Source organism: Argiope bruennichi, chromosome 10 (genome assembly GCF_947563725.1).
Source record: "Argiope bruennichi chromosome 10, qqArgBrue1.1, whole genome shotgun sequence".
Lineage (NCBI taxonomy): Eukaryota > Metazoa > Arthropoda > Arachnida > Araneae > Araneidae > Argiope > Argiope bruennichi.
The window spans coordinates 60,553,144-60,576,597 of record NC_079160.1 but is presented as its reverse complement, the minus strand read 5'-3'; the positions used below and the strand labels follow the sequence as shown (position 1 = coordinate 60,576,597).

The following is a 23,454-nucleotide window of genomic DNA, read 5'->3' as shown; positions in this document are numbered from 1 at the left end:
TTGCTTTTCCTCATGCTCGTCAAGAGATTCATTAAGAGCTTCTATGCAGTTTGCGCAGTAGTCTTTTTACTTTCGACATTGTCCAAAGCAAGCACACGATCTGTAATTTTAGCGGCTGTAGAATCATGTTAGTTAAACACGATGCTCTATTCCATATCCTTTGAATCCATTAACTGCATTACTGACTGTACCTGCTTTGAAATAATCTGTACTCAATAACTCATCAGTTTTTAAAGTAAGTAAGGATATCCCCTGGATGAGTGACCATGAAGCTATCGCAAAACTGGCTATAATAGGGTTTTACCCCCCCCCCAATGATAAATTGGTGTCATTCAGATGGATGCATCTGTACACCAATAACAGTTCGTGGACTAACAGCGGCATTCAAAAAATATCTATGAACACAAAAACGAAATAGTAATGCATTTGTAGACAGCTGATGAAACCGTCAACTTGCTCTATTAGCCAATATTAAAAAATGTCTGTTTTTGGCCATAAGTTTAACAATAATTATATGTAAATAAACTGTGATTGTGAAAACTATTTGTTCTAAAGTAATTACACACACACACACACACACACACACACACACACACACACACACACACACACACACACACACACACACACACACACACACACACACACACACACACACACACACACAATGATTATACAATGATGCTCATATTACTATCCGTCTCTAATTTTCTGTTCTTTCATTTAAAATTTGAAGTTTAATTTTAAATGAAAAACGATTAAATTCCAACTTTTCTAGGAGTATTCATGCTGCATTTGTAAAAAAATATAATGATGGAATAATGCAGATTAGGATATATTTCATAATTTACGTATTATATTATATTATTATTCAATAAAAATTTCTCTGATTTAATAAAAATAATTTAGATAATTACAATATCTACAGTTAATATATTTTAGAAATAATTATAATTGAAATAATTTTAGAAATAAGTATAAATCCCCTTTATAGCTTGAAGAATATTTAAGCGGTATTTTGAAACTTTCCAAGGTTTGTTCACCGTTTGTTCTGGAACTTTAGACAAAGAATCTGTTATATTATTCTTCAATGTTTCAGTATCACGAACTGATATGGCAAACAGCTATATTAACACCTAGATATAGTTTCCTTAATTAACAGAGAGCTCATTTCATCCATTCACCTTGGCAATTTTCCTTTGTTGACCTCATTTTGTTAATAATTAAATTTTGGTTAAATGCTGACGTTTATTGATTAATTTCGTTATCTATTTGAGGATAAAAAAAACTTCAATGCGACTTACGTAATGATAAGTTATAATTCAAATTATGATGTTACATTTATATCTTCAATGGACATTTCGAACTCATGCTTTGTATGCAAAGTAACTTGTATGCAAGTAAGTTGTATGCAAAGTAACTCTCGTTACCTACAATGCCAAAAGTATTACACTTTATAACTCATATAGCGCTCATGAAAGTAATTCTCAGTAGTTCGCCGTTTTGAATTCTTTTGTAACAAATATCTGAATTGTAACTATAAATTTCTTAATTGATATTCCCATCCTTATACAGTTTTAATGATGATATATTTTTTTTCTAGGTTTCTTCCGGGATGGCCTGGGTTCTTATCTATACCTCTTCCTACTGATGGCCACTCTATCTTTAATCTGCAGTATTCTTCATTTCATTGCTCCACTTTTGGCCAAATGCAGATGCGGTAGAGATGACTGGATTCTAAGAAAACGCGAATCATAAAAAGAAAAACGAATACGTTTTCTTGTAAATTGTAGAAATGCAGAAATATTTATTCATTCTGAATACAGAAATCTGGGCCAAGTATTTATTATATTTATTACTTTTGGTGAAATAATTTCAAAGTGGAATGTTACAGAAATGTCATACAAGCAGTTTGTAAACAAGAATTCCTTCATCAACTTGTTTATTCATTTAGAGATGAACCCAACATGAAGAATCCAGATACCAATGGATTCATTATTTGACACTGACTTAAATTTAAAAAAATATTCCTTCTTCCCATCTGGATGTTAAAAACTTTTTCATCACTCGGCGTCAAATGTCACTTTACGTCATTTTTATTTTAAGTGAATGAGTTCTAAGATCCTAAGTTAAGTCTTTTTTTCAAGCTTTCCAGTTTGAAAAAAGAATGTTTCAAAGAAAGACTGAATATCGCATTCGAAACCTCGAAACGTATTGTTAAATGTTGACCAGTTATCAACGTTGGGTGTTACAATTTCTCTCCACCTGGATGAACCATTTTGTTGGAGGTAATATCAGTAGTCGTTAGTTGATGGGAAGTCGTATGATAGAAAACTCTGCGAAGTATATTTAAGAGAAAAGAATCGACGAGATAGTGTCTCCATGCTACATTACAAGTTCTCAACAAATAAAATCTTTGGTTTATTAAAAGAATTTCTGTAAAAGAGACATTCCTCCGTCATCAGAGCTTCAGAATTTGAGCAATCGGAGCTGCGGTAATACAAGTTTTAGCAAGTAATATCGGGACACAAGAGAGTTGAAGGTTCTGGATGCCAAGGTCAGTTAAGATTGTATTAGATACTGAAAATGGTACCGTGAATAAATATGGATGAGAAGGACTGTGATAAAGAGATTATGAACAACCTGTACGATAGTAATAAACTAAAAAAAATGCAATATTTTTTTTGGTGTTTTTTGAGTTCTCTCCCAATATGCAATTCAATATTGAAATTTACTACAGTTTTTAAACCTGAATTGTCATATTTGTCTATGTACCAAACTTCTTATTTCTATTTTTAAGCCAAGCATCATATGTATTCTTCAGGTTTTTTTGAGGGTTTTTTCTTTATGATACATTTCTTTTTTTTATAAACAAACATATTTTTCGTCTTTCGTCCCATTATTATTCATTTTTATTTTATTTTCGCTCGTATATATATATATATATATATATATATATATATATATATATATATATATATATATATATATATCGTTTTGTTTTCTAACTTTGTATGCTTATAAAAAGTGTTACATTTCACAAAATGCAAAACCCTACATGTCATTTTGAAAAAAATGTAATGCTAAATTCAATACAGAAAGCAAAATTCAAATATTTACAATACAAAAAAAAGTTATTCTTACTTTAATATGAATAACAAACACAGTGATGCAGTGGATTGTAATTTCTAACTTTTCTGATAAATCACTGTTCTTGTTCTGGGAACCAATCAAATGTTAATAACTGCTAGCAGAAGCTGACATCATGTTTAAAGTTGGAATAAATCATTATTATGCTTTTTTCTTTAGAAGGAAGACTGTTTTTTAATGTAATCTAATTGCAAGTTAGAAATTTTGTTAAATTTTTTAATATATAGTTGGAATTTTTGTAAATATTTCTAATATTTAGTCAAACAGCAATGCATCAAATAAAAGAATAGATTGGAACCTAGAAAGAGAACTAAGATTGTTACATGCATGTGTTCTTTCCTATGCTGAAATTGCAAGACAGGTGGGTAGTTCAGTGACTACGTCTGGAGTCTGAAAGTTTTATTTACGATATCAGGAGACAAATTCAATAAAATAATAAAGCAGGAAATAGCTGAAAAAGGTACACCACATCTGTTGATGACAGAAGAATAAAACGACTATATTTTCAAGATAGAAGAATGTCATCAGCGGCCATCTGAATTCAATTGAATGATGTCAGTTCAAGAACAACCAGGAGAAGATTATTAGATGTTGGACTAAGAGGTAGAATTCAAAGAAAAAATCCTTATCTCAATTTACAGCAATCTATAAAGAGATTACAGTGGGCAAAGGAACACATTAATTTTACAGATGATCAGTGGTCAAAAGTTATACGGAGTGATGAAACAAAAATATTTTTATTCGATTGTGATGGCGAAATTATCTAAAACATAGGATACGCGAAGAGCTACATCCTGACTGCATTCAGGCAACTATGAAGAACTCAGTTAGTTTTATGATTTGGTTATGCATGTCAGCAAACGGTATTGGTCTCTCTCATGTTATCGATGAATCATTAAATGCTAGAAAATACTAGAGCCAAAACTTACACCTTCTATTAGTGATCTCTTTCCCAACAACTCATAATTTATTTTTCAGCATGATTCAACTCCTTGCCACACAGCAAAAATATCTAAAGAGTGTTTTAGTACAAAGAGCATTGATTTGTTATCGTGACCAAGAAACAGTTCTGACCTCAAAAGTATTGAGAACTTATGGCACCATTTGAAAACTCTTATACATATGAAGCGTTCATCAATTAACCCTCTCGATTCCAGCAGGGCGGTTTGAGAATTTACCCTATAACATCCACGTGGGGCGGTTTGGGGCGGCTGTTAGCCATTTTAGGGGAGATGGGTATTAAAAGAGGCTACTCTACTGAACACTCCAGGAGGTCCTCGTTATCTTCGACAATCGCGGCTTTTTCACAGTAGTTTCCCCGTGCCTTAGGGCGGTAGGGGTTGAGGAGGTATTCAGTAAATAGGTTGTTGGCGTACATTTTGTATTTTGAAAAGGTTTTAGTTTCTATTTTCACGTGTTGTTAGCTCAAAATTGGAAAGATTTTATGGCCATTTATAAAAGAAATTTTCCACTGAAGTTCTCTGGTAACGATGAATGATATATAAGGATACCGACACGTTGTTTATTTTTCAGACAAGCATCAGAAGCCCTTTTCAGTAGTAAGACTATTCTAATGATATAAAGACAAACCATTGCATTGTCAATGCGGCCTATTCACATCGTAGTTTTCTCACAAAATGGGTAGCGACACTTGTTACAATGAAAGGAAGTCGTTTGACACTCCAAGATTCTTATTCTTTCATCAAAGGACTGTCGGAAATTCTGAGGCCGTGTACAAACTACCGCTTTTAAAATAAAATAAAAAAAAAATAAAAAAAAGATTGGGAGTATTTTTTATCGCTCTCTTCAAAGAGTGAGATAAGTTATATAAATACTGAGTTCCTTTTTTAGAATGCCATTCTGAAAATTTCTCTTCAGTTGTGAATTTCTACTCTTTATTTTATGTACTGTGAATCGGGTGTTTGGATTATCAGAGTAACTTTTCTGTTGAAACGCTTATTATTTCTTCATTATGAGTAAAAGAAATCGTGAACACACTGAAGAAGAAATTAAAGCAATTTTACTTGATTCTGATGAAAGTGACAGTGATTTATCGGCGAAGATGATGGTTGGCCAAAAAATGATACTTTAGCTGATCTCTCATTTATTCTAAGCAAAGAAGCAGGAGATGAAACTAACGAGTGTCAGGTGAACGAGAGAGATAGAGATGAGGAGTAAAAAAATGTTATATAATGTATATATTATCAAAAATTTGCAAATGATTCCCTCGTGTGTAAATTTGTGGAAGTTTAATATGAAGCTTTCGTTCAAAAATTTATCTTGTCTTAAAAATACTATAGAAAACTTCACATAACATTTTAAAATCAGAAATTCAGCTTGAATTCAACATGACAGTTCATACTAAAAAAGTAATATTTATGATTAATGTAATTTTAAATGTGTTAAATCTTCATATTTAGTTTATGAAGAATGTAATGTTTTAGTAAAATGTTCAGGCTGAAAACTGAAGGAATGTATTTTCGAAATATATTTCACTGAGTAATTTTTCCCCCGAATTTTATTTCATAAATTTTTGTATTTCATTATTATGTTTAAAAATATGTTATCTCATCTATCGAAACAATTCGATAGATGAGATATATAACGTTTGACGTAATATATTCCTTTGGTTAGAAAAAAATTTTAAGAGTTATATTTTAAAAGATTAGTAAAAATGGGTGGCAAAATAAAGATATTTTTGGAATTTATATTTACCCTACATTCTTTTTCGATTATTTAATGTAAAAGCAAGAATGCGTAAGGTTTTGGGGAAAAAAATGTGAAAACTTCTTTAAAAATTTAATTAAAGTTCTAAAACTTTTCTCTTAGTATCACTATCGAAAATAAAAAATAATATTTTATATTTAAAAATTCAATAAAGATAATCGTTTATACTAAAAAAAAATGCTAAAGACAATAAAAGAAAAAATCTTAGCTGAGTGTTGAAAGAACATATTATTTTCGAAACATCTTTCAAAAAGAGCAATAACATTTTTTTTTTCCAACGATTGTTTTTATTTCGGTATTAAATGAAGATTTAAAACATTATCTTGTTTATCACTGAAAAGCATTGACATCTATTCTATGTAAAAAAAATGTACTAACTGCATTGATATATGTATAATGTATGTTTTACATTACTATGTAAAAATTTTTTACATGGTAATATATGACATATTATTTAATTTTGGCAACAAAAAAATGTAAAAGCCTATTGAGAATTAAATGAAACATAAAGATGTTTTTGAAATTGCTAGTAAAGCCAGTTTTTATTTAAATGGTTTGGAAGCCTAACATGAAACTTACAAAAAAAAAAAAAAAAAAAAAAAAACTATTTTTTAAATTATAGAATAAATTTCAAATTTTTTGTAAAAAAAAAAAAAAAAACCCACAAAGATGATGAGCGAAACATTTCACACTAAAAAATATAAATACATTAGAATAAAACTCTTAAGCTGATGGAAAATGAATCTCGTAGCCGAAAACCGCAAGGCAATTATTCAAGGTAGAGCGTCGACAGTTTTATTACTTCAGTGTGCGGGGGGTAACTGTCCCTCAGCTAGGAAGAGTCCATGTCTTTCAGAGACACGCTGAGAAAGTCTGGATGTTAAAGGGAGTGCCACTTGAAAAGTGCTTGGATGTTAAAGAGATAAAGGAGAATTAATTGAGGCTATAATTGTTTCCTGGCATCATGTAATAACGAAGGAAGAACTTAAAACTCTCCTCAGCTCAATGAAACATATGTGAATCTGTAATAAAAAATAAAGGCAACTCTACTAACTCACTGCATTTATCAGCATCTAATTTATCTCTATAATTATTGGCACTCAACGTTTTTTTGTATTGCAAATATTTAAATTTTGCTTTTTGTATTGAAATCAGCATTACATTTTTTTTAAAAATGATATGTAATAGTTTGCATTTTGTGAAACGTTATATTTTCTACAAGCATACAAAGTTAGAAAACATAACAATTTTCAAAAGTGTCCACAATTTTGGCCATATATATATATACGAGCGAAAAGATATATATATATATATATATATATATATATATATATATATATATATATATGCATGCATTTTATGAGAAGTGTCTCCTAATATAAGGCCGCTATCATCTAACATCTATTGGTGATTTTATTGTGACTTTTATTTAATTTAGTGATTTTATTGGAACTTAGAGCTAGAATGAATTACGACTCAAATACAACTCAAAGCAGTACTAAATGTCTTAATGTATAATTGATATATTCCTGCCAAACCAATGATAAAAATCTGGTTAAACTTTAACATCATTATACTTAATGTTCTGAAATTTTGGACAGGAATAGAGATTTCAAGTTAAATACTTTAAAATATATATCAACAGTTATGAGAAGAAGATGCGTCATATTATAACTTAATTTAAAAATGTAATTGCAAATTCGAAAAACACACAAAATAAAAAGCTGACTCAAAACCAGATATATTGTATATTCATTTTTATTGTGAATCCAAGGGACATGTGAAAGAAAAATCTATCTATCTGGACAAGAATTCTTTGTTTCGCACACTTTAAAATTTAATTAACTTTTAATTCGGTTAAAAAGCGTTTTAAGCAGCGTTTGTTTGGTTACAATGTTGAAGAAGTATGCGCTGCTATTTGTGAATGTGAAAGTTATTATTTGAAATATATAGTATCTACTAATTAACAGTTAGTTTTTATGTCGCTATATAATTATACAAGATTTCTTTGATTATATTGTGTACAATTCAAGATGAAATAACACTATCCTTTACATTCTTAAAACGGAAAATATCATAAATTAATAACTGAATTTTCAAAAGAAAATTGCCAATGTCTTTTTCTGCAAAAGTGTTATTTTATTTTGACAAAGCTGATATATTCACTCTTTAACGAATATGTCAAAAGAGATCGTAACCTATTACTGCTGGTTTCAATTTGCACAACCAAATAATGATACAACAAGATATTCAAAATTTAATCATAAAGAAAACTAAATACTCCTTTTGGGATGACATTTTAATGAAACTAAAGAGTCAATTACTTTTGAGATAGTAAAATTAAGAATATTTTTAAAGGAACTTCCATTTTATTCTTTTCTAAATCTGCACGCAATTAAAACAGAAAAAAAATATTGAATCACTCAGAAAGTTCGAACTCCTCCAAATGATTAATAATAAGCATATATTGTAAATATATTTATGTTGACAGATGAAATTCAGAGAGTAGAAATCTATTTGTTAAAAAAATTGAATACATTCAAAGCGCAATTATTTCTCATACATTTCAGCAAAAGAAAAAAATTGGTTATCTATTGTGGCCCGAGAGAATTTTTTAAAAATATCTTTAAATTTGGTTTATTACATTTTTTAAATACCACATATTAATCATTTATTTGGAATTTCTTCACTAACTTAGCCGGATAAAGAGTATTTAAATTTATATTGAGTTATAGTTTCAGCCCAATATTGCGTCGCCATGCAATGAATAATGTTTTGGCAAGACGTCTCTTTATCCTCTGATTAATTTCTCAATCGTATGCGAAGCAGACAAAAGAAAAGTATTATTTTTTTAACAAATTACATGTCGAGATTTGAATGAATCCCTAAATTTTAGATAGTTCTTGTCCAAAAAGAATAATTTTTCGAATTACGTTTTAATTTCTCGCAGTCAAAATCTAAACTGTGATTATTTAAAAGTAAAATGAGTTACATAATTGGAAATTTGTGTGTAAATATATACAGGCTGACATATTATCAGAAAATTTTTCCACATATATCCTAATTAGATAATAATAAATCTTTTATTTGTCGTAAAATCCAATTTTTTACGATTGTATTTTTAAAGTCACTGCGTAACTTTTCTGATTTTTTTTTTTTTTTTTTTTTTTTTTACATTTGTTGAAATATTCTACTGCAGGTTTTTACTCTCCAATAATATATGTGTCGCACGAAACGAAATTCTATTACCATAATGATTATTGTTGTACGAGAGGAAATATTAGGTACTCGTGTTTTAATTTATTAGTTTTTGCAATCATTATTTCATTTTTGTCCTGGAATAAGAAAGTCAATCGTCGTCAAAAAATCGAACTCGAGAGTATAACGAATCTCCATGCTTTAAACTTCACCGAATTCGAAAAACACATTTTAGGCATTATATCTGCTTGTCTATTTGTGGCAGAGATAACACAAAAGCGATTTGAGCTAGATTGATAGAATTAGGTATAAAGGATTTGCATTGTATTTATAGAATTTTATCAAATTTTGAGCGAAATTCATTCAGAGGAAGTCTGTTCATATGTAATTTAACATAATAACTATAAAATAAAGAGAGACAGATGGATAAAATTTGGTGCATGGTTTATAATCTAATATGTAGACACCTATCTAATTTGAAACCAATCCGTCAATAGATTGAATTTCAGTCGACCTTTTCTTTCACAAGCATGTAAATACGATTACTCAAAAATGCAATAACTTAAATATATGAAATTTAGTATGTAATTTTGTAATTACAATTTTAATTTCGAGCGGAATTTTGATTTTAATCGGTCAGAAACAATGAGACTAACATATAAATTCGATTTTCGTGTGTCCATGATTAAAAATCAGGATTAACTGTCAAGGATCAAATGATAAATTTAATCAAAGTGCTAAAATCACGCCAAAGATCAATATTCCATAATAATGGTTCGTTAGCTTGTCCAAGGTGCATAGTTTTTTCTGGGAGGGAAGAAAGGGCCTTCATTAGGGAACATGTGAGAAACTTTTTGAAGAGACTTCTCCCGCTAGTTTTCAGCATTTTATATTGTAACGCATATTTTTGGTAATTTTTAATTCTGTCTTAAGATGTCTACTTTTATATTTTTATTTATATCCAATAAGCTAGTATGATTATATTAGTGATCGTCTGTAGTCTCTTCTGGCTTCCACACGTAAAAGAAAACTCAATTCTGTTTCGTGCCTCTAAGGAAAATATGAATCGTGCTTACCTAACAAATATTAAAATGTAAAAAGAATAGAAACTAAAAGATCCAGAATTGAAGAACAAACTAGAAGAAATAGAGTCGATGCTGAAAGTACGGCAATTCAAAGATAGTGATAAACAATCCAAAAGAGCAAAACCAGACTGCAAGAAAAAGCTGAAAGAAGTGCAACACAAAATCAGAATGAGCGTAGAACACAAAACAGATTTGAGGAGAAGGCCAAAAGGGAAGTTCATTGAAGTCAGTGAAAAACTGAAAAGCAAGGTAGCATACATGTTCAGACTTGAAGACAAGCTGTGAGAAAAAAACTTGTGCCTTAAATATTACACAACTTGAGTGAATAATTAATAAATTTTAGTCTATTTCTAATTAATAATTAATTTTTAGTCTATTTCTGCTAATAAGTCTGAAATCCGTGTGAGTATTATATCGTTTATATCACGAGTATATATTTTTTTTCAATTTGCAGTCGAAAAAGTCACCTGGCACTCGTTGCATTAAAAAAAATACCATAGTTTTACTTTCTAGAATTTTTAAAAGCTTAATTCAGTAGGAAGAAAATCAGAGAAGATTTATGTTTGTAACTGTATTTGAGAATTATGCTTGTAACGAGAATTAAGTTTCAGAATTATGTTTGTAACGGAAATTAGTAACAATATTTAAAGAAAGAAGAAGAATGGAGAAGCACAGGAGATAGTTTGGATTCCCATCAGAACCATGGTATCAATTCGTTGTACTATGAAGCTAAACAAGAATCAAAGGGAAAACAATCATATTGACTATTCTTACCATTACCTATATCACTTTGTACATTAAAAAAAATTTTAAATAAAATTTTTTACGTCATTTTTGAAAAATTTCTGTTGGTTGTTAGTAACTTAAATGTAGATACTGAAATTTTTTCAATTTTTTAATAAGTATTTTAAATGTATAAATCAACATAATAATTAGGCTCATAATTAGATTTAACTAAATTGGGCTTATATTAGACATTATAACTAGAGTTACGATTCGCATTAACATATATGGCAATAATTATTGTAAAAAAACATTCATTCCTTGCAAAAATGTTCTATATATGATGAGGGCTATTGAAATTGGGAGAAATCTATTATTTTATTATTGAAAATATGTATCACATGTCTGTTTTTTTTATAGAGACAAAGCAAATTTTAGAATACATTCCAAACTGCCTTCAGTAATCAAAATATTTCTAACGATTTTGTATTTCTTCGGTTGTGTAATTTTTCATTATTAAGCTAAAATCGGGGAGATGTGCCCAATAATAGAAATTAATGTTCGTTTTTATTATTTAAATAGAATACTTCACAATAAAAATGAAATGTTGCATTTTTATTTGAAAACCATTTATTTTTGATATTTCAAAGCATGAGTTCCCATCTCCAGCAACAGATGGCGCCGTTCGCAGCCTCCAAAATCCTCTGGTGGAAGACGGAGAGCAGCGGTAGGGGAGGAAAGGAATAACAGAGAGCAAGTGAAATGGATGGAAAATAGCTGCGTGCACCATCCGTGGAACAACGGAATGCCGCAGATCAAGTGATCCGCAATTGAAATGTTCCACGAGCTCTTCCGAACAGCAGGGTGCAAAGCAATGAACATAGTGATCATCTCTTGATCATCCGATCGGAGCGCTGGCAGTGATGAGTGCAAACCATTCCCAATTCTTATTGTGTTCGGAAACAAAGAGGTGGTGTCTTTACAGAGGAGAAAATGATACCGGCTTTTAGGCTTAACGGAAATTCTTATGTGTTGTGGTTTCGTCCGCAGTGTTGTTTATCATTACGTTGGGGTTTGCTCCCACTCTAGTGTGTTTAGCCGGTCCATCTTAAGAGGAGTGGTGTCAGTTATTTGGAGAGATTGATTGGTTAAACGCCTCAAAAAATATGCAATATGGCAATTTATTGGAATATGGAAACTGCAAGAAGATCACGTGAGTTTTCAATGCAATAGATAAAAGTGAATATTGCGACTGAAGAGATAAGAAGCATGAAATCTTTCAACTTATTGATGCTACATTTTGCAAAAAGAATATAAATATCTAAATTCTTTGGAAATTCTAAACTGCAGATTGAATTTTACGAATTTATTTAGGGACATTTTTTGAAAAACTGTGTATAAATATCTATACAAATTTTTAACGGAATTGCCAATACGTTTTTTTTTTTTTTTTTTTTTTTACTAAAACTTGGCTGACGATTTTAATAACAAATTATACTGACATTTTCAAACACATCTTTTACAAACGCTAACTGACGTTTGTTATGTTTATTATTCAATAATTACTATTTCATTAAAAATCTCTAGCTTATATTGAATGTAGTTTTTCTAATTTTTTAAAGCTATCAGTGTCATGTTAATTTCTATAGTTTTCGAATAATATATGATTTGTTTTCTTGCATCTTTTCTTATATCTTGCTTTGGATGTTTTACAAAAACAACGATCAGTATAGCAATATAAGCAATATAGCATAATACAATTTTTTTAATGTTATTTCTGGTTTTTTACCTTTTAGCAGATAATTAATTTTCAATTCATTTCTGAAAGATATAATTTGAAATATATTTTATTATGTGAATTAAAGAAAAAAAAGCCTAATCTGAAATTGATTTTTAAAATTATTTAACAGAAAATTTTCTTAAAACTGTCGCTAGATTGGAGATTCAAATAAAGAATAAGGTAACAAAGAAGTTTCAGAAATAATGTATAATTGAAAGTATTTTAAAGGAAAATAGTAACTATCAAGCCATTTTTCTTATTAGAAAAGCCATTTATATAGTAGAAATTATCTGTATATAAAATTCAAAAGGAATTATTTGCTTTAAATCGACTAACATTTAAAATTATTACATCCATACCATTATTTCAGCTATGAATAAATCTTATTCATTTATTCATTTGCTTTTACTCCTTTAGATGTATTAGGGAGCAATTATCATAAACCTAATTTCACATACAACATTCTAAGCTTTACATTCCATTTCGTATTTATTTTAACAAGTTCTGACAATTAAAAACTTTTTATAATCTTCGCTTCACTTGTGCATCACTTTAGAGGCATTTAACAGACTAAAAATATCTTTGCAATGATGAAAAATTAAGTAAATTTTAGACCCACGTTTCCATGGGTTTATAGATTTAACTACTAATAAAATGCTAAAAATTGATTACTTACAGATAACATTAAGATAAATAACTGCAATTTGATTCCTTATTGAGATAGTTTGATACTAATACCTGATGAAGTATTTTTGTTCTTAATAAGCCTGCATTTATAATATATTGATTTTTGCAAATTATTTCTGATAAATACTTTTCTGATGCTTACAGTTAAACTGAATTCGGTTTCTAAGAATAACTTTTTTTCTTTAAAATTACTTTTTTCTTTTTTATAGATAATCTAAATATTGAAGAAGTATTCTCTAACAGAATTTTCCTGGTCAAGTTTTTTACAGAATTATCCGATAATTTAGCTATAAGTTGAGTTATATAATAAAGCTTGAGTCTTCCTTTATATAACAAATTGTATTACTAACACTTCTAAAAAAATTTACTTTATTGTAAAACAATACGTTTGAATTCAGTCACAAAATTATATATCCTAGAGAATTGTTAAAAATTACGAAGCGTTTTTTCCGAGATTGAAATCAGAACAATATGATCACACCTGCTACCAAATCAAAATGGACCAACATTCCACTTATAGAATCTCTCCTCTTGTTCATACTTTCCAACTACCTAATCATCATTTTATCCTGATATGGGCTTGGAGAGGAAACGGTCGAGTCGGAGGGGACCTAGACGCAAACGACCCCCAGAGAACAAGTGTAAGAGTTGCTGCAGACGATTTACGGCTTTTATGTTCTCCCACGTAGGACTATGCGCCCTAGTAGTAGGGTACAGCATTTTGGGGGCGTTTGCATTCCAGGCTCTCGAGGCCCCATATGAAGAGAAGAAAGTAGACGAAGTGATGCATAAGCGATCGGACACTGTTCGTAGATTGTGGGCCATCACGGACAATTTGAACGTCTTATATAAAGAGAACTGGACACGTCAAGTGACAGAGGAAGTGAAAAGGTTCCAAGCTGAGCTAGTTCATGCCATCAAGGAAGGTTATGATGGTAAGGAAGGAACGGGGACTCAGTGGACTTTTTCTGGGGCTTTCCTGTACTCCTTGACCGTCATTACCACCATCGGTGAGTGGATTGCTTTTGTTTCTGTTATTCTGCAATTTTTTTAAGCAGTTGAGCTATTTTATGTGTATCATCCCATTGAGCTTAGCTTCTCCTGATTATTCAACAAAATTATTCTGAATATATATTATTATACTCATGCTATTATAAAGGAGATATAACACCACATTCATGTGCTTATAATTCTGAAATTCTATAATGAACCTAACAACATGGTACTGTTCATGACTTACTTTATAATACAGTTATGAAAGTGTGCAAAAATAATATCGTTATGTACTTGCCCTAATGTTATTATTTTATGAAAGTGGTTTTATAAAATTGCTCAAATCTTACTACTCCAAAAGTGTACGGTTAATAACATTTTCATGTGATAGCCATTCAGCAGTTTTTTTTATTTTTATTAATACTACAAAATAATCTGCCGGAAGATGATAATCATATACCAGTAAAACTATTTAAATGAAAAACTAATAAGATATACATACTCCCTCTTTATAAAAAAAATAGGTAACAATATGCCATATTTTCATGAAATACATAATATTATTTCATAAAAATATGACCGATATTTAGATATAATAACCCTTATTTTAAATCGTATATGAATGATTTTGTGTCATTCACTTAAAAATTTATTGAATTTTAAAGTAATTTTAAAATTTTACTGAATTTTAAAATCATAAACTAAAATTTACAAATTATAAAAAAAAAAGATTTTATTCCCCCCTCCCCCATAGCTGTATGATAAATCAATATTTAGAACTGAAAATCTTCGCTTCTTCTTTATTTAAAACTTCATGTTTAAATTTTAGTTTATCTATAAATAAAAATGACAAGCTATATAAAACCTATATATAAACTATAATAACTTGTTTATAGGTTATTTCAATTTGGCAATAGGTTGAGCAGGTGACAAAGGACTTTACTAAAGTTTATTCAAAATGATTTTTTTATTTATCAGCAGAATTAAAAATTTACAATTTATTTTCGGTATAAAATGAAAAAAACAATATTTAAAGGGAAAAAAACCCATACACGTTCGAAATATATTTTTAGAGATCAGATAAGTTTATTTAAATCCATAACTCAGAATTTTAAGAATTGTTAAAATCTCTTCAATTATTTATTACTAGTCGCCTGTGACGAACAGCTGATTCGGCAGGATTGATAAAAATATTTTTAAACATTGTTGACAAATACTGTTAGATATATAATACTTTTATAATGTGAAAGAATGTCTGTAATTTGTATCACTCGAATTTTCTATCCCAATAAAATTTCAACTTTAATTGGAAACAAAAGTGATTAAATTAGATCATATAAAAATACTCTCCGGGAGCTAATTAAAAATGGACACACTTTAAAAATTTTTCATCATTACTTATTTGTGAAGAAATACCTTGATAGTGTGTATAACAAAATTTCTAAAAGTTGATATACTTTAAGGATATACTTTAAACGAAAACTTGTTCATGAATGAATTGAAATTATATCGTCTTGCTTTAATCATTAAGAATTGAAGAATGAAATATTTGCATAAACAATGAAAATCGTTTGAGCTTCTTCGCAATAGTAAAATACCTTGTAAAATAAATTTTTCGTTTTTTTTAAATAATTAAATTTAGAAAATGTACAACAATTAAGTTTTTATGATTTAAAAAACCATTTTTTTATGTTATGATGATTCAAAATTCATTTTTGTTCCCTAATAATTTCAGCAGTTATGGGGAAAACATCAAAATTTCTTTTAATTTTGAATTAATTTACATTCTAAATAAAATTTCTGAAGGAAAATCGCCCTCAAGTGCACATTCTCAATTTCCAAAGTATATTCATCCCAAATTTGGTAGCTCTTATTCTAATAGTCTGTTCTGTAAAAAGTCAAAACACACACATACACATTCTCATTATAATTATTAGATATAAATCGAGGACTTGAACAGAATTCCTTTTAAAAATGGCGAAACAAATATATAAGTTTTTCAGATAAAAATAAACTTTTCACTCAGTTTTAATAAAAAAAAAACCGAAAGTTTCTCCACATTTCCAACGATTTCAAAACATTTCTCAATACAATATAATGCTTTTTTAAAAAACAACAACATACATTATGAAGAAATGTTTATAAAGATCTTTGTCATCATGTTTAATTACAAAATAGAATATATTTGCATAAAATGAAAGTCTGCGAGCTTATTTATTTTCGTTATTTTTTTCTTCCGCAATTTAACATTTGTTTTCTATGCACGGAAAATCTTATACGGTATTGATAACAATACACATATACATATGAGTACATAATACACACATATGAAATTAAAAGAAATGTTTTAAAATACATAGTGATGTAATGTAAAGAAATGTAATAAGAAGTAGGAAGTTTTTCTCTTATATATAAATAAAAAATATATACTTATTACCTTATTTAAAAAAATATTAATAATTATCATTTAAAAAGAAAATATCTCCATTTTTTAAAAATATTGTAACACAAATTTACAGCTGTTATAGAACTATTATTCCTATTGCATTATATTTCTATTATTTTTTGTTATTTGCATTATATTTCTAGTACAGCTGTTATATATAGTAATTATTAGCATAAAAATACATTACTTTTTATAGTTTTTAAATATCGCATTTTAGCATTATCATTAGAATTACCTGTATTCAAAAAGTAGAAAGGCCAGTATAATAATGATGATTCATATTTCTATCATTTCATTTACATTTAATTTCGTATCATAGGACTACTTTCGTTTGCTTTTTTACGAATCGAGAATTATTCTGAAAAATTATTCTTTAAGAATTCTTCTTCTTTCTTTTTTGAAAAATAGCAACAAACTGTTGCAATTAAACGAAAGAATAAACTTAAACGGAAAAACATAAGATTCATATTTAAAAGCAAACGATAATTTTACGTTTGCACACATTAAAAATGCCATTTTTTATGGATATTTACGCTGTTTATTATTAGAGAAATTTTACAATAAAATATTGAAAAAATGATGAAAATAACATGTGAAAATAAAATTAATGTTCCTCGAAAATAAAAAATGTATTCGAAAATTTAAAAAATATCCATTGATTCTACTCTGTATGATGATGAATATCGATAGATTCAGTTATAATCGAAAAACAGTTAAAACTATATAAATTTATTTGAAAAAATATTTTTAAGTTCTGTATAGAATAAAAAAGGATTAAAATTACTAAACGTTTACTTAGAAATGGTGAAAATATATCAAACATTTTTTATAAATGATTTTCTTTTATTTTAAGATCAATCTATGAATTTTAATTAAATAATATTTGATACGATTTCATTAAAGGAAATATGATCAAAAGTTTTTAATTAAGAATCGTTTTTTATTATTTGAAGATTTACTTCAGGTAAGTTTATGTCGTCAGTTTTTCAATGTTTGTAGAAGGACTAAGTTAATTTTAATTGAAAATGCTTTTTCTGCGATTTGAATCAGTTTCTTCCGTTGATACCATTAAATGTAATCATTATTGAAAAACAATACACAAAATTCTGCTTGTCTATGAATCTCTTTATCTATTTAAACCAAAAAATTCCAATAATATTTTATGAGATTTATTTAGAATATTAGAAGAACTATCCTGATTTTATGAGCTCCAAAGCAGTTAACATATTCAGACATATCTTTTTTATTCTATGAAAGGACATTTTTTTAAATAACCATGGTATTTATTTAAACCAAAAAATTCCAAAAATATTTTATGAGATTTATTTAGAATATTAGAACTATCGTGACTTTATCAGCTCCAAAACAGTTAACATATTCAGACATATCTTTTTTATTCTATGAAAGGACATTGTTTTTTTTTAAATAACCATGGTATTTATTGAAACCAAAAAATTTCAATAATATTTTACGAGATTTATTTAGAATAATAGAACTATCGCTGTTTTATCAGTTCAAAAGCAATTAATGTATTCAGGCACATCTTTTTTTATCTATGAAACTACTTTTTTAAATAACCGTATTTTTTAAGTGGATCATACTTTTAAAGGTTTACTGAATATCTATTCACTATCTATGTTTTTTTCTGATAGAAAACGAAAAAGGGACTAAACGAAATGAATCAAAATTTCTTATCGCTTCCTGCCTTAAACTATTGGAAAGTGCTTTTGTTACGCAAATACCTTAAAGCTTCATATAAATTTCAGATAAGACTGTATGGTTGATATTTTAATATGCCTTTATCGTGATATATGAATTCTTTGAAAGCTTCAGCTCTTACTGTAAACCATTTACTGGATATATGAATGTATTAAAATATGATAACTTAATCTATATTTTACAGAAATCTTTGATAAAAATGCTTTCAACAGAAATTATTTGGCTTGAAATCTTTTAGCAAAAATTCTTATTTAATAAATGTTTAAGAAAGGTTATTAATAAACCAGAGTGCGTGTTTTTCCTTTTCCTTTCTTGTTTACTTACATTGTACAACTTGTTTACATTTAGCTTCGTGATATAGACGATTTTAGTGTTAAGGATGCATTCAAATTTGATTAAATGAGTATAAAATTCGATGTAGATCTACAATAATAGTGGCTAGAAAGTGAATAGAAAATGAACTATGTTTTTCTTGTATACTTACACTGAAAGTGAACTTGTGCTTCTTATATACTTACATTCTGTAACTCGTTTTGAATTTAAATTCGTAGTAATAAGAGAAACGATTGGCAAATTGCTTCCAAAATTTAACATAGACAATTTTGGAATTGACATATTTATCTTGGATTAAATGAGTACAAAATTTGATGTAGATCCACAACAGCAGTGTCAAGAAAGTGAACGGGAAGTGAACTATGTGTTTCTTGTATACTTGCATTGAAAGTGAACGGTAAATGAACAATGTGCGTCTTGTATATTTACATTCTGTGACTCGTTTTGCATTTAAATTCGTAGTATATTGAAGGAAAAGATTGAGAAATTGCTTTCAAAATTTAACATAGATGATTTTGGTGTTAAGGACATATTAATATTTCATTAAATGAGTACAAAATTTGATGCAGATTACAATAGTAGTGGCAAGATCAAATAATTTCATCCATTTTACTTTTTTTTTTTAGATATCGCATTTACATACGTACAAATAGACAGACGGTCGATTTTTTAATGGATATAATCTGAAATTTGATTTAGATATACACTTTTTTTTATCAATGGTTATAATTCTAAAGTTCGCAAATATAGTTAATTGTATTTTTTGATGATCAAGTTCATATACTCTGCAATGTAATCCACAACTTGATATTGATCAAGAATTCCGCTTATACAATCATATGCAAAATTTCATTAAACTAATAATTTAATTTTTGTGTTATGATAATCTTGTTCACTTTAGCAAGAAAAGAAACTCCATTTAGGTTTCGCCTAAAATTGATTGCACTTAAAGACAATTACAGGATTCTGTTTCGTTATGTTTTTAAACTATAGTGCTCACATTTAGACAAATATAATTCTAACAGTGATTTGCTTCTTATTCAAGAATGTCAAAAACTTGAATGTTCATTAAAATCTTGATCGATTTTTTTAAAAGTGATTTCAGTGCTTTTTCTTGAATGCTCAGCTTCAGAAATTTTAATTAAAAAAAATTTGAAAAACCATATGGATAAAAATACGTAAATTATATCTCTAAGATTATATTTTAAATAAATGAATAAAAAACTAGAATAAGGAAAAAAATGTTTGCTATGCTGCATCTATTTATGTATAGTTCACATAGTAGCATTTATTTTTAAATTTTTTTTTTGAAAATTAAATATGTAAATTATACCTCTACGATTGTATTTTAAATAAAAGAATAAAAAAAAAAGGAAGAAAAATTGTTTCTGATGCTGCATCTATCTATGTATACTTCTCACAATGGCATTTGTTAAAAAAAATTCTTGAGAATTTAATTTTGAAGAATTCAATTGGAAGTCAAATATTGTTATATCTATGCTCCTAATAATTCATTAATTAATTTAAAATCTCTCAAGCCCCCACATTTCTGTTAAATTAGTTATGCTTTGTTTAAAAAAAATAGCAGTAGTACACTGAAAAGATTGAAAATGAAAATTATTTTTATCCTTTATCTAATCTTTTTAATTTTGTTTCATTAAAAATATGCTTTCTATAAATTCAAAGCATATATTCAATAAATTTGACTCTGTAGTTTCTCATTTTATTTTCAACATGAAAGGAAATTTTTAAAAATTGAGACTTTATTGTTTAATCCTAATATGAATTATTCGTTGCAAGAAAATAATGAAAGAACAAATCCATTTTTCAGAATTTTTTATATAAATTTGCAATGCTTCAGTTTTGCTTTTAAAAAAATTAATAAAATCTGAGTTACAAAGGTGACAAAGATTATACACCGCATTTTCTTGAAGGCAATAGACAATTTTAACAAATGGTTATTTCATCTTTAACTTTCTTTGTTATTGCAATAATAGTTATGACGGATTATTAATTTCGCCACTGATACCTTCTATAAGATAAATATTACAAATTACTTTATGGAAATTAATACTGATCTATTTATTAATACAATTTAATAGATGCCTTGTATGAAATATCAAATCCTGTTTAAAAAATAATTAAATTCTCAGCTTAATTATGCTGAAACAGTAATAAGGAAATACATTAAATTCCAATTATTTGGATAAATTAGAATCAGATACGGTTCAGACAATTGATTATCTGGACAACTGGATAATTAATGACAAAAATTATTTTAAGGGAGAAAAAAAAATTTGCTTATAATTTACAATTTTAGTGATTAGAAGAACAATGTTGTTTATACTTTATTCTCTTATATAATGTATTAAAATAGCACTGTTTGAAAGCATTAGTCAAAGTCTGTTTTGTTGTCTTTGCTCGTTTCTCCTTGGGAAGCTTTTTCTTGCGGATTTCTTTCTTTCATTCCTTCTTTTAACACTATCAGAATAATTGAAGCTCTACTATACATTCCAAAAAGCTTTCATTTACTGTGAGATGTTTGATTGTGAAAACAGATTGCTCAACATTTATGTTTATTAAGCCAATAGAAAAAAAATTATCGTCTGTTTTTTTACTCTTTTATATATGAAATATTCAAAAGTATTGCTATCTCGTGATTTTGATAAATCATTTTTTTTTACCTCTCTGAATTAAAAAAAAATGAATATTACTGTGTCCTTTTATTAGTGAAAGCGATACCTCAAAAGCAGAACGAGCTAGATGGAAGACAATTGGAATGAGATTTTTGAGTAGACTGTCTTTATGCTTATCTGTCTATATTTGAACTCCATAATCCGAAAATACAAACAACTAGATGGATTAAATTCAGTATTTTGCTATTTTTGCAAAATTGTAGTTCCGTATGAAATTTTTTGTCAAGGTTGCTTATTAAAAGATCTTTGTTCCTACTTATTTATAAACACAAAAATTCAAAAACGTGCCATATCTCAGAAACTTGATTTCATGTATACGAAACACGATGTATGATCATTGCAGTTAACACTTAAATCACAAAATTTAAAATAGCATATGTTCAACTATCCAGTTTTAGGTTTCATGCGTCATATCATGCATGGAGTTTTTTTTTTTCTGACAGCTAAGAAATTTCCAAAATAACAGAATTTTATTTATCAATTATTTAAATCTATCTAAAATAAATCATAAAAATCTATCACTAAATTCTGTTTTTGCAAAAGTTTCTATTTTGTTACTTTATTTTTATGATTTTATCTTTTATTGTTGAGTTTTGCATTTAAAACGTGACTGAGATTATAAGATTTTTATTTATCAGAGCACTTTTGTTTTATTTAGCTGTGGTCTTATTTCAAAAAACCAACAAAATGACTTATTTTAAGTTTCAGGAGAATATACAAAAAAAAAAAAAAAAAAAAAAAAAACTTTTATTGCCTGCATTTTATTACTAAGGAAGATTTTTTTTAATAATGGATTTTCCTTTTTCATATTTTTATCGACCGTCAAACCCTTGAATAGTGAATAAATTCTAATACTACAATATTTAAAAATGATCTACTGATGTCGGATGATTGATTGCGATATTATTTCCGAATCGGATGGAAGGCCAACTAATGTGATAGGAAGTTATCAATATAGCTATTTCTTTCAAAGAATAGAATTACTTCCTGTCAACTTGTAATTTCTAGATAGAAAATGTATTCTGGACGGACATTTCAATAGCTCACAAACTTGATTTATTGAATATAAGTTTTTTTATTCTTTGTTATTTGACTGTTGAATTATTTTTCAAAATTTCTAAATATTTCCTCATTTATTCAATATAAGTACAATTCAGAAACGTAACTCATCCTCCTTTAAATAAGTTGTCATTTTAATTACTTGCATTCGAAAAATTACAGGTCAAAATGATCATAAAACATCATGAGGTGTTTGGAGCTAGCTTGTGAAAAAATGAACTGTCAAATGTGAGCATATTTAATTTTATGTTATTTTGACAACGAGATTTCAATTTATACAAGAAAAAAAATTCAAATTTTTACTACCAATTGCTATATGGCTCTATGTAGCCTATTGTTAAAAAAAAACACAACTCCACTTCTAATTTCATTTTATCACAGTTAATATATGAGAATCAGTGAATTTTTTTTTCAAATGTTCACAGAATGTATTCCTTAGATTTTATATTGTAGAGCAGAATGCTTAATTATTTTGCTGAACTTATATGTAATCCCTCTAAAGTTGTTAAATTATCAACCTTTGTTTTCGTAAATCTCTTCATATAATCCCACATTCAAGCATCACAGAGAATGAGCTACACTGGACGTAGTGGTCCCTCATAAGAAAGGGCTCAACTAATTCATATGTAAAATATTGCATTATGGCGCATTTTGACGCAAAATCGCCTCGCAAAAATTTGAATTATGGTATCATTTTGTTCATTTTGAATAATCATAGCTCGAACTGCAATTACCGATATTAATTTTGAGTGCAAGCAGCGTAAATTCGATGAACCAAATGTATTAAGATGACATATAATTTTCATATAGCAATGGAAGAAAATCATGCAATATTTCATAAAACAACGAAAACGGTTT

At 28.0% G+C, this 23,454-nt stretch overlaps 2 protein-coding genes across 2 annotated transcripts in view; both read left to right on the top strand.

Annotated features, from left to right (window-relative positions):
* The window catches only part of LOC129989020 (monocarboxylate transporter 12-B-like), a 34,401-nt gene extending 31,572 nt beyond the window's left edge, over positions 1-2,829 (top strand). Inside the window, exon 4 of the mRNA XM_056097326.1 lies at positions 1,604-2,829. Coding sequence (XP_055953301.1) covers positions 1,604-1,758 — 155 coding nt within the window. The 3' untranslated portion in view covers positions 1,759-2,829. The remainder of the gene's footprint in view (positions 1-1,603) is intronic.
* Positions 2,830-12,705: 9,876 nt separating this feature from the next.
* LOC129988978 (potassium channel subfamily K member 17-like) overlaps positions 12,706-23,454 on the top strand; it is an 84,190-nt gene continuing 73,441 nt past the window's right edge. The window contains exon 1 of the mRNA XM_056097278.1: positions 12,706-14,360. Coding sequence (XP_055953253.1) covers positions 13,925-14,360 — 436 coding nt within the window. The 5' untranslated portion in view covers positions 12,706-13,924. The remainder of the gene's footprint in view (positions 14,361-23,454) is intronic.